The following is a 12,311-nucleotide window of genomic DNA, read 5'->3' on the forward strand; positions in this document are numbered from 1 at the left end:
GAACGAGTGAAGATTCAAAAAACGGACATGGCTAGTGTTGGCAGGTCACAGAAAAACAACTGTTGTCACAAACCAGTGGTTGTAAATTTAAATAATATTTCTGGGGAGAAGGAGAATTAAAATAAAATAAAATATTAAATATTTAAATTAAATATTTAAAAATATTTAAAATAAAAAGTGTACATCATTTGATATAGTAACTTAACCTTCAGAAATAGATACTTCAGGAATACTTACACAAATACACAGGGTGTTTTACTACTGCTTTGTTTGCAATACAAGAAAATGTGGAAACAACATAAATGTTGATTGAGAGGGCAACGGGTAAATTAATTACAGCAAATTCACACAATGGAATATTACACAGTAGTCATGGAAAATTAACTAGCTCTTAAATACTGTCAGAAAATTATTTATGACAAATAAAACTAACCATTAATAGAATATAGGTGCAGTTTCATATATTTATTAAATAGAATTTATTTCTAGATATATCATTGAACAGTATACTTCTATCTAGGTCTAAATAAAGAAAAAAGAAGTCTGAACAGAACCACAGAAAACAGTTTTATTTATCTCTGAGTGGTAGGTTAACAGAATATATATTCAAATTCTGTGGTATTTGAAATTTTCACAAGTCTATGTTAATTTTTTAAAAAAGCAAAATAAAAATGGAAAGAACACAGTGTATAATATATTTAAAGTCTCTGATGAATAAATGCTGATTTTGGAACAAGCATTTGGGCAACAAAAATGAGCAACTACATAATAGTTACAGCTTATGGTATTCTTGATTTCTACTGTATCTGGAGAAGTATGGTGGCTTATTCAAATAAGGTATTAAATCTCAAATATCTTAACCTTCTATTTTGAAGATAACAGTGAACTTTTTAACTGACAATTTGAATAATTTTCCTAAGTCAGAAGCAAGTGATGGTACTATGAAAGTAGAAGCAATTCTGACTTAAAATGATTCTCTTTAAGACACTCATAATTATGTTGATTTGGAATCCAAAAACACGACCAAAAAAAAAATGCCTGAGAGCTAAGCAAATCTTAAAGTTAAGCACTGAGGAAAATATATTTCAAATAGCTGGAGTTATTTTGAAATCTAGTAACATTCCTACAAAAAAAATATGTAGGCTGGCCAACTAATGAAGCATCCAGCACTGTTTATATAACAGCTAGAAGAGTCATTTAGTCATTTTTACACAGGGTGGCATTTATGACATGAATTTGGCAATGTAAGTTAACGTGGGTGTCAACATTTAGAATTCTGAAATATCTGTGCTGTATTACAAATCATATAAAAGAATCACTGTCCAATATAAAATGTTATTTGCTGGGGTAAATGAAAGTTGTTAAAATACAAAGTTAGTTTTTTTTTTTTTTTTAAAGGAAAGACAGAGAGAAGGAAGGAAGGATAGAAGGAAGGAAGGAAGGAAGAAAGGGAAACATTTCCAAACATTTTCTTGCTTTATTGTATTTTGTTTTTCCGTTTTTGTTACATGGGCTGGGGCCGGGAATCGAACCGAGGTCCTCCGGCATAGCAGGCAAGCACTTTGCCCGCTGAGCCACCGCGGCCCACCCACAAAGTTAGTTTTGAAAAAAAAAAACTGAATATTTAAACTGAGTCACCTAAATAAAGTCACTCCGAATGGTGGGTATCTCATAGGCACTGCAGTGACCAAGATACTGTAGTATCATGAATGGCAGGCAAAATAGTGAGTTGGTTAACAGAATTGACTTTAGGATCTGATGCCCTTGATACTTTGCGGTCTTTGCCAAATTTTCTTAGCTCTGCAAATCTTCGTTTATTCACCTATAAAATGATAATAATAATAATGCCTGGTTCTTGGAGTTGCATAAGATTCAAGGTGACACAATGGCCTGGCACATAGCTCTCCATTGAAGTAGCTTTAATTATTATTGTTAATATTATTATTATTCTCAGAGGAGGAGGAAGAAATAGCAGAAATGGATTTCAAGGAACAGGAGGTTGTTAGCAATGTCAAATGCTGCAAACTATTTGGATACAGGGAGCAGTATGGAACAAAATGGGATTTCCTAATCTGTAAGTCACTGATGACCTTCAAGAACACAGTGTTCCAGGAGTGGTGATGTGAAGGGAAAAGGTAAATAGTGATAAAAATAGAGAGAGCTGATGTAGAATATTTAGAACTTTTGATAATAAGAAAAGGAATAAATATAATTAGATGACAGTTTGAGAGGCAAAGGACGAAGCCAAGGTTTTCCCAAGCCAGGGCACACGATGATTCTCTATACCTAAGAAGCAGCTAGTGGCAATGGATTTTACGAACTGGTTGGTTTTCAGGATAAAATCCTTCCCTGCTTCTAAAACGAGGAAGTGGGGGAACAATGTACTCTTCATTTCCTTCACTTATATATGGTTCTTGGCATCTTTTGTGACTGGAACTCATTGAAAAGCTGTCCCTCTATAAACACACACATTCACATACATACACAGGCACACAAATTCACATATAATTATGAGAACTCATCAATCTCCTTTAATCCACTTATGAACCAATCTCTCCAAATGGTCCTTAGATGCCAGATAAAGTCACCTTCTCTTAGTACTTAGAAATAATTTTGAACAATACAGATTTCAACTTGTAGATATAAATTTACATTAACAATTTAATAAGAGATCAAAAGAGCGCTGATGAATTATTAGTAGAAATATATTTTTTCAAAACAGACAAGTAGCCTTTTAAAAATATAAATAACTATCGAAATGTTAAGATTGTCTCAGAAATAAATACTCCATATGATATAAAATGAAATACAACTAAAATTGAGTTGTAACTATAAGTCGGATGTTTTTTCCCAAACATTTTTCTAATATTAATAAAATTCATATGTTGTTTTATTTCCCCGTGTTTATAGATGAAGAGACCAAGACTCAAAAGAACTAACTAACTTACACACTATCAGTTGCAAATTCAAGCCCATCTGACTCAATGCCCAGTGAAGATGCTCGCTCTCTACCACTGCATAAAAGAAAAGAAGAGTCCAGGCTGATATATGTACAATATTGTATGTTAATAGAGTCTATGTGTGGTCAATAAAGACTGCTTTTTTCGCAGGCCAAAATACAAAAGAACATTTTAAAAAGGAGGATAGACCTATGTTAAAGATGTTAAAAATTATCTTTGCAATTCTTTATTTAAACTTTGCCAGCTTTGGCAAGGTTGGTCACTATTTGCTTGAAATTCTCCCCACTTCTTGGCTCCTGTGAAGTTACCCCTGCCTCATTTTCCTTTGAGCTCTTAGACCCATTTTACTTCAGCCTCCTTTGCTTTCCCCTTTTTCCTTTCCCTGCCACTTAAGTAATGGTATTTTCTGGGGTTTTGTCCTTATCTTTTTGCTCTCATGCTCTTTCTGGATGATAAAATCCACTTTCATGGCTCCAACCAACACCAAATGTCTGTCTTCAGCTCAGACTGAGCCCAAGAGTGCCAAATACACATGCTCGACTTTCTACTGCATATCATTATTTGGATGTCTTTTAAACACACCTCCCAAATCAGTATATCTGTGCTAAACACTCATCTACCCCACTCAACTCTGCTTCTTTTCCTGTGTCCCCTGTTTTTAGTCGATATCTAATAATTTGTCCAAGCCAGAGACCAGGGAAATAATCTGAATTCTTACCACACTTCCTTCTCATTCTCTTACCCAGACTTTCAATCAATCACTCAGTCAAAATCACCTGCTTAATATTTTTGAATTTATGTGCTTTTCTCTCCACTTAGTGCTTCTACTTTTATTTAATCATTCATCATTCTATACGGTATTACGGTAAAACTCAACTAACTAGCCTTTTTCTTCCAGTTTTATTCTCTTCCTATTCCTTGCAATCAGCCTGTTTTTTGTTTGTTTGTTTGTTTGTTTTTGTTTTTGTGAAATACAAATCTGATCATATTATTGTGTTTGGATCCTTTATGGTTTCCCCTTACAATGGCTACAAGATTTTCGGTGGGTATACAAAGTTTCATCCTAGGATACTCCTTTCCCTCACACTCAATACTATAACCAGACTAAACCATATTCAGTTGCTCAAACACACCCATCCTTCACACCACTTGGTACCTTCGCATGTGCTGCCTCTTTAGCTAGACATGCCCTCCATCTCTCGTTTCTCTTTTTCAAATGACTAAACTGGAAACTTAACACTCAATCAGACATCATTTCCCTTAGGAAGCCATGCTAGGATAACCTCCCTTGATCTCTGTCATAGCATTCTTTCTCTCACACAGCAATTTATCTTACTATTTTGTAATAACTTGCCTAGCTTTTCCCCACTGCCTATCAGCTGCTTGAGGGAAGCAACTACTTTTAAAAGGTTTTGTATCCTCAGTTTCTAGTATGGTGTCTTGAATATAGTTGCCCCTGATAAATATGTTTAATGAATCAATACACTCATTACTTAGTCTAATGAAAGTAGACTTTGCACATCATTTTTGTCTTTGCATATCACTCACTTTCATATGATTAATGAACAAGTTGCCCAAAAATGTCTTGCTGTATTTTCTTCAAAATTTTGCAATTAAATTAGGAAAAAAAAAAAAGATAAATGACCACTCTCTTTTTTTCCTTAATTGTAAGAGGTCTCATTATGGATGTTGTGTTTTTCACACTAACAATAAAATGGGTAAAAGTCTAGAAGAGTAGTTAGAAGACCTGTGTTCAAACCCTTCCTCTACAATTTTTCAGCCACGTACTGTTTGGCCAATCAAAAGACTCCTTTGAGCCAAAACTGGCTTAACTGCAACATGTCCCAGTCTGTCTCAGAGGAATATTAGTTTGAGGTCAAATAAAATCATTACGAAAGTAGAATGAGAAACTATATACTGTCATAAAATGTAAGGTATATTATAGTTACTAATCATTTTTAAATCCTGCACAATAATATCATTATTCTATAAATAAAAGGCATACACATTTCCCCATTCCAGGAAGTAGAATTTTTTCTCCTGAGGAATAACAGGTACATTTTTTTAAAAAGGAATTTTTTTAAGTGTTCTGAAAGCTTGATCTTGTGACAATATACTAAAATTCATCAATTCAAATATGCATCGTCCTATCAATTAAGGAAGGAATAAACCATAGGAAAATGAGTCATATCTTTGTCATTAATCTCACAATGGAAAATTAAGAGGAATGGAGAAAGGATATTAGAAAACTAAAGAATTATTTCAAATCAGCATAGAATCTTGCTATCAATTCAGAATACGGAATACTGCTGACAGTCACATTGAGTCATACCACTCATTTTCCTAAAAATAAGCAAAAGTCAAAAAGTATTTAATTCAAACATATCTCGACTAACACCTTTTCAGTTTAACCCATCAGAGTTTTATGTTTAGCATATTCAAGATTATTATATTAGGCCTATGTAACCTCTTTAAACATTCTAGGGCTTCATTTTTCTAGAAGGAAATACATAAAACCATATTTAGGCACTATTTAAGTAAATGCCAAAATATTATATCATTTAGTATACTTGAATTAGATTTTATTAAACACCTACTATGAAAGTGTAAAGGCCTATATATCCTACTAGGTATAGTATCACATGTTTAACGTACTTAAATTAACTAAACAGCTACATTTTACATCCTCTTCTATTGGAAGAGGTATTTGTCTTGTACATTTAATGTTGACAACTAAAACAGCCAGTAGCAAAACTAATATATAATACAAAAATATCTTTTTCATTATTACTAATGATAACATCCATTCTATTGGTGATTGTTTCAGCTTTTCCATGTATCATTTTTAAACTATTGAATAGGAAGAGTTTAGACAGAAAAGGAGAGCAAGGTTAATGCATCAGTGAAAAAAAGAAAATTATTAACCAATCAGTTTTTCCTGTCAAACTTAATAAAGTTGGAAATGTCCCACAACATTCTTTGGTTATTTCTCCAAGGTGACAGTACATGTGTACCTGATCTGTTTTGTTATCTATTTCTTAATGCCCATTTGAAATTTAAAAAGGCCATTTCAGAAATTGAATATTTGTTGGATTATATTGTATAGGGGCTGCCTTTTTAAAGGACGGATTCACTTACAGGATTTCTAATGTAGCCAGATTTAACTAGTCATAGCAATGTCTCAAATATTTTGATCTTTTAGAAAATTGATATCAGACTAGTTTAGTATTTTGGTTATTACTCTTGGTCAAATTTGACATGCATCATCCTCCAAACCAAAATATCTCTATTCATTAATTATTGGAAAAATAAGAAAACAATCTTTTTTCCAATTGTTTCAAATGCTTTACAAAGGACATATCCAATTTCAAAGCTAACAATTTTGATATCTATCTGAAATATAACAGCATGGATATTTTAATAAAGTAGTTTATCAAATATTTTAGTAAAAGAAAATTGCCCATACTAAAATTAATTTAATCAAACTCTCCATCCTCCTTGATTTGATAGACCATACAAATAAACATATATACTTAATCACATTGGCATTTGAATACAATAGCTAATGATTACACTCTACATATTTTGTTACTGAAATAGGTTATGTTTTTATATCATCTGCATGTTTATAATTTCAGTTTTATATTGAATAAAGTGTAATTTTTTAGCAATGTTAATAGTTAAGCAAGGAAAATAATACTTTAATTTAAGCTAACACAAATATTACTGAAAATAAAACATCAGCCAGCATTATTTCCTCCCTCAAGAATTTAGGATTTTTGCCAAAAGTGATTAAGTTAGAATTAAGCAGGTTTGGTATATATAGTATGTAAATCTTATACACAGAACAGCTTAGATTGCCTGTAGTATTCTTAGAACACTAAATTAATTTTGAGGCAGAAAACCAGCATTAAATTATATCTGCCCACTAGAAGAAGAAACTCTTTATTCTTTAATCTGCCTTTTTTTTTTCAACTTCGAGTATGCCTTCCACAAAATAAATAAACTTATCCTGTTTAATGGCCCTCATTTGCAGACAGACTATACCCTGCAGTTTTTCAAGGAACCACAGCAGGGAAACAGATAATTAAAATAAACCTAACTAGTTACATAATTATATTTAATCCAAAGTGAAATATTTGGAAATCCACCTTGTATCACTGTGAAGAATCAGTTCCAGGTTAATTCTTCAGAACAAGACCTATTTTTACCCTTTTATATCCGGAGGCATAGAGCTTGATATATGAGATTGTTTTATACTTACTGCTTACATTTCACCTTTGATTAGACTGGAAAATTATGCGTGTATATGCTCTCAGCCAGTCCATTCAACAAGCACCAATCACCTGACCCACTCTCTCTGACAATTGATTTTTCCAGAATTCTGCTTAGATTTGCCTTAAGGGTATTAGGCATACTCATTTGTCAAAAAATTTCCCTTTTCTTCACTAGAAAATGTTTGTTTCCCTCTTTGCAATTTTTATTTTTTGAAAAAACAATTGCAAACAACTACACAAAATCAATTCTCTATGGTATGGAAATATTAGATTACTAACATTGTATTACACATGCATATTTGCATTCTAAATAAATAGACAAAGTTTACTTAGTTTCAATTTTTAAATCCTAACATGTTAAAGAATAGCATATAATCTATGTTTTATGCCTCATTTTTTGTACTTCAAAATTCTTTATACAACTTCCTATCAATTTCTTAGTTTACAGGTATTGTAACAATAACACTTTATTTTATATATTCTCCTTGCATAAAGAAAATAATACTAATTAAAATGCTTACAAATGGGGTTAACAAATGATATGGGGGAAGAAAGGATTAACACTTTTTAGTTTATATGTAGAGGGAAGTCATAATATAAACTTTAGAATACTTAAGAGCTTAAATTATATATTAAAAAACTAACACCCATTACTTAAGAAAATTTAAAAATGCATTGCAAAAAATAATATGTAAAAAGTAATTTACTGCCGACAAAGTATCTTTGCATATATTTGGATCATAGATTACATTTAAAATTAGTAACTAGTGTGTTGAACAGAATCTTAGGAAAGGCATGAGAAAAATATCTACATGCACAAGTAATATTCATGTATTAATGAAAATGCTTTATATTTAGAACTATTTGAAATATAGACATCTCTTTCAAAACTTAAAAGGCAAAACTATTAAGTTACGAAATTTGCAAAAATGACTATCACAAGTCTTGCTTTAATTTATATGCATTTCTGCTTAAAAATAATTCTTCCTGCTTTGAAGTAACATTTTTATTGCTAAATACAACAAATAAATTATTAATTTAATAATACTTATAGAAACTATATAGCATTCCTGAAAAATACCAAAATTGTGTGCCAGTTTGCAAAAAGTCAAATGCTTCAAACTTCTTATGAAATCCAGTTCTAAAAGGAAATAATACACACCAAAGATTAAGGAAAAAGGATGTTATCAGCTAGATGAACCAATAGCAAATAAATATGGGTCAGAATAATCAAAGTAATTCAATATATTTCCTCTAAACATTGAAAAACTCTTTGAGAATAAACCCACTTGTTTCTTTGTCCAGTACACTTTCAGTGAGTGAGAATTTTTAAAATTAAAATATACCAAAGTTGATAAAAGAAAATGTTCTACAATTCAAATTGGACATTTTATTACTGCTGTGAAAACATACAAAATTTCGTACAGAAACTATTCCTATATGTTTTATATCATCTACAACCATTATCTCAATATATAATTTGAACAGGATAAACTAACATATAACAAGAAGAGATACTTGAAATGTGCTTTTCCTTTAAGAGTGGAAATGCAATACCAATATTATATTGACTAATCACATTTTAGAGTGTTTAAATTAATGCATAATTGGTTGCATTCTTTTACGTTAGGTTACATGGTATGAGGGGGGCATTATCCTATAAAACTGTTTCATTACAGCATTAGATGAGATCACCTGTTTAACAGTTTCATTGTGTGGGATAATAGATCCAAGCAGGGTTGGCTGTGAATTCAGGTGGCTTGGAGACTAACATGATTTGGCACCAAGGTAAGGATTTATAGAGTTATATCCTGAGGATATATGAATTACTTGATAGTAAGAGACATTTACAACCTAGATATAAGAGCAGAGCAGCCTCAAGTGACATCACCAGATCATCTGCAGCGTCAACCAACTGACTCAAATATATATCCTCCACATCACCGCTCCCTGCTCTTTCTCACTATTAGCAAACCACCCATAGTCTTCACCGGTGTAAAAGAGCATGTGCCTTCTTTAAAAGTAAGACTTATGCTTACTCAAGTGAAAAGCAAACGAGAGAAACCAAAGGGACACACACACACAAAACTAGACTGAGAACAATTTTCACTAAATTGACATTAAGATTATAGGGATAATACTGAAATGCTAAAGACAAGTTATCCAGACAAAAAATTAAGAAAAAGATAAGGGAGAAGGAAGGAAAGAAGAGAAGGAGGGAGGGAGTGAGGGAGGAAGGGAGGAAGGAAGGAAGGAAGGAAGAAAGGAATGAAGAAACTAACAGCTGATTATCCCTGTTCAAAACCTTGTTTTGAACTCTGATTTTCTCAGGAACCAGCATCTGTGGGAATTATGAATTTCTTTCTTTAGAAATTACAACAAAATTATAATAATAATACCAATAATGATGATGATGAAGGAAACTCTACTGCCTTATCTTAATTCTCTTCTAATTTATCCATAACTTCCGTTTTACTTACAGGCATTTGTTACAGCAAAACTGTTGGCTGTCTCAATGTTGTCCACATGAGGTACCAAATTAAAAGGAGCTTCCGACGCATTGGGACTGGTGTTATGAAGAAAAATTGCTAATCGAAAAGCAGTGTATTCCTGATCTGTGTTTCGGATGAAGAGACCACCTATTTAAAACAGCAGGAAAAGCACTTTCAGTATTTTCTCTTTTAAATGTTATACCCACCCCCAACATTGTCAAATGTGCTGCTGTTCACAAACATGTACAACTGAGGAGCTATTCCTGTCACATCTTGGGTCTGCCCTTTGTCCCTAAGGTGTATGTTTAGTATTTTAGTCTTAAGGATGGCTCAGCTTTTTCCTGTCCCAATCTATCATGATCACAATGACCTCTGAGATCATTTAGTGTGTTTTCCTTTCTCTCTCTTGCCCTCCCCATGATTACCAGCACCCAGCTACATCAGCCAGCTCAGGGCATCTAAGAGGCATGCAGATGAATGATGAACACAAAAGAGGATTTGCATTAAAATAAAGAACCGAAGGGAGATGGTGAAACACAGGGAAGAGGGGTGTCAGAAAGAATAAATGAACTTTGTTTTCCTGCAGCTCTGGACTCAGCCTAGTTAGCTCCGTTTTGTGCACAGTGCATGAGAAATGATGCAGTGTTGAGGCTGGGCATAGCTGGAAGAAATTCAATAGCTGCGTCCCATTAAAAGACAGGAAAGGGGAAGAGCAAGAAAAGCCAAGGATGGAGAGGGTCTCTAGAATTAGAGTCGAGGTGAGGTGAAAGGAGCAAAAGCCTCAAGAAGCAAACAAAATAAAACAAGAGACGGTTCCAGGAATCTAACTTTGGAATTAGTTAACCGGCACCGAGAAAAGCCAAGGGAGTGCAGGTGGAAACGCTTTTATTTTGCCCAAACGCTGTCTTTCTACAATAGCGTGAAAGCTGCAGCGTCCAGGGTGAGAATAAGTGCATTTTTGTTTGCTTGCTTGTTTGTTTGTTTTTTTTTAAATTCGACATCTCTTCATACTCCAGAGAAAGGGGTGAGAAGAAATATCACATAAAATGCAATCAAACCCAGGAAGGTTTTTTCCAACTTATTCCAAACCTACTTAAGCAACTTGAGAGAGGTAGAAATGGGAACGTGGGCTGAGGAGAGAAAGGTGGGCAGGTCTGTGTACATTTCAAGTGAACCTGCACCAAAGAGGCAGCCTTTTTGTCGGGGGGGGGGGGGAAGAATAAAGAAGCAGAGGAGAAGGGAGCTGAAGGTTTCCCTCGAATGGCTTATCAGCAACTCATTTAACTCACTTTTGGAAATCTGTTAAACCAGCCACATGCACATCCCATCATCCCACCCTAGCAGAGCTTACCTATTTGCACGCTGCTCGGAAAGGCTCCCATGGCGAGTCCCCAAAATCCAGAAAATAACAAGACAATCTGTCTGCAAGTAATCCTCATCTTCTTTTCTCCTCTCCCTGGCGCGCGCTCTCTCTTTCTCTCGCACTCTTCCCAAGGCTGCTCAGAGAGGCATTGAAGACGATGGCGCTAAAATTAAAACAACCCAAAAAAATAAGGGGGGCGAGGGCGAAAGGAGAGAGGTTTGGGGGATTTAGAAGTGTGACTCTTTCCCTTTTAGCAATCCATCGTGAGCTGCCAGATTTTTCCCGCAGTCTCCATAGCCCTGGGAGAGGTTTCTGTCCGGCTGCAAATGTTGCACATGCAAAAGATGGTGGTGGAGCGTCTAGTGGCTGCTCGCAGGGATGAGACATGCGCTCTATCTTTGCCTCACTTGCACTCGCGCTCGCCCCTCGCTTTCTCTCGCACACACAAACACCAGCGCCACGGCCGCCGCACGCGCTCGCTCACTCGCTCCCGCTGACATCCTCCCTCCCCCTAAGTCTGCATCGGCCGGGAGTACCGCCGCCCTGCTCGCGCCTCCTCCCAGAGAGCGCACTACCGCTTCACGCCCCTCGCCCACCGCTCCTCAGGCTTCACGCTTTGGGTGCTCACCGAAGCGCCCCAGTCTTTCCGATGCTCCTGAGCCAGTCTGGAGACAGGATTTTCCTCCTCCTTTCCACTCACTGACTCCTTCCTCTCTTCTTCCACCGTTCGCTGAGGGACCGACTCTGAGGATGGTCCCTCTCTTTGCCCTCCCGGTGCCTCTGCTTCTCCGCTGCACTTGGCAGGAAAACTGACCCGCAGGCCGGGTCTGCAAGCCGGGATAAGGGCTGTGGAGGTCAGCACCTCCTCGTGCCCGCGGCCCCCTGCCGCAGCCTTGCAGGCACGCGGGAGGACAGGCTGCCTCGCTCCCGCCCCCCCCCCCCCCCCAACCCTCGCGTTCCCTCTCAGCCTAGCCCTCCTCTACCACTGGGCTGCGCGCGGGGGACTCCGGTGCTCGCTGCAGCAAAGATTTCTCTTCAGCAAAACAGCCTGGGAATCTGGCGAGCCCGAGACTGGAATGGCAGAGGTGAAGGGGTTCAGGGAGGGAGCGGAGCAATATTAAAGGGCAGCGGACATCCCCGGGGGCTGTCTGAGAGGCTGGGGCCACGGACGAAAGAATGAGGGAAGTCAGGCTGGGGAAAAGACCCTGGGAAATGGAAT

The 12,311-nt window shown here is 36.1% G+C and overlaps 1 protein-coding gene across 4 annotated transcripts in view; it reads right to left on the reverse strand.

Annotated features, from left to right (window-relative positions):
- Positions 1-11,994, reverse strand: part of GRIA4 (glutamate ionotropic receptor AMPA type subunit 4) — a 393,417-nt gene extending 381,423 nt beyond the window's left edge. For 2 of the 4 annotated variants that reach the window (XM_077113094.1, XM_077113095.1), the window contains exons 1-3: positions 11,721-11,819; positions 11,081-11,255; positions 9,718-9,876 (exon numbers count right to left, since the gene is read on the reverse strand). In XM_077113094.1, coding sequence (XP_076969209.1) covers positions 9,718-9,876; positions 11,081-11,168 — 247 coding nt within the window. In that variant the 5' untranslated portion in view covers positions 11,169-11,255; positions 11,721-11,819. Of the gene's footprint in view, positions 1-9,717; positions 9,877-11,080; positions 11,537-11,720 lie in introns of those variants that run through there. The other 2 variants (XM_077113093.1, XM_077113096.1) reach the window with 2 other exon arrangements.
- Between the last annotated feature and the right edge of the window lie 317 nt (positions 11,995-12,311).

This window comes from Tamandua tetradactyla, chromosome 8 (assembly GCF_023851605.1).
Source record: "Tamandua tetradactyla isolate mTamTet1 chromosome 8, mTamTet1.pri, whole genome shotgun sequence".
NCBI lineage: Eukaryota > Metazoa > Chordata > Mammalia > Pilosa > Myrmecophagidae > Tamandua > Tamandua tetradactyla.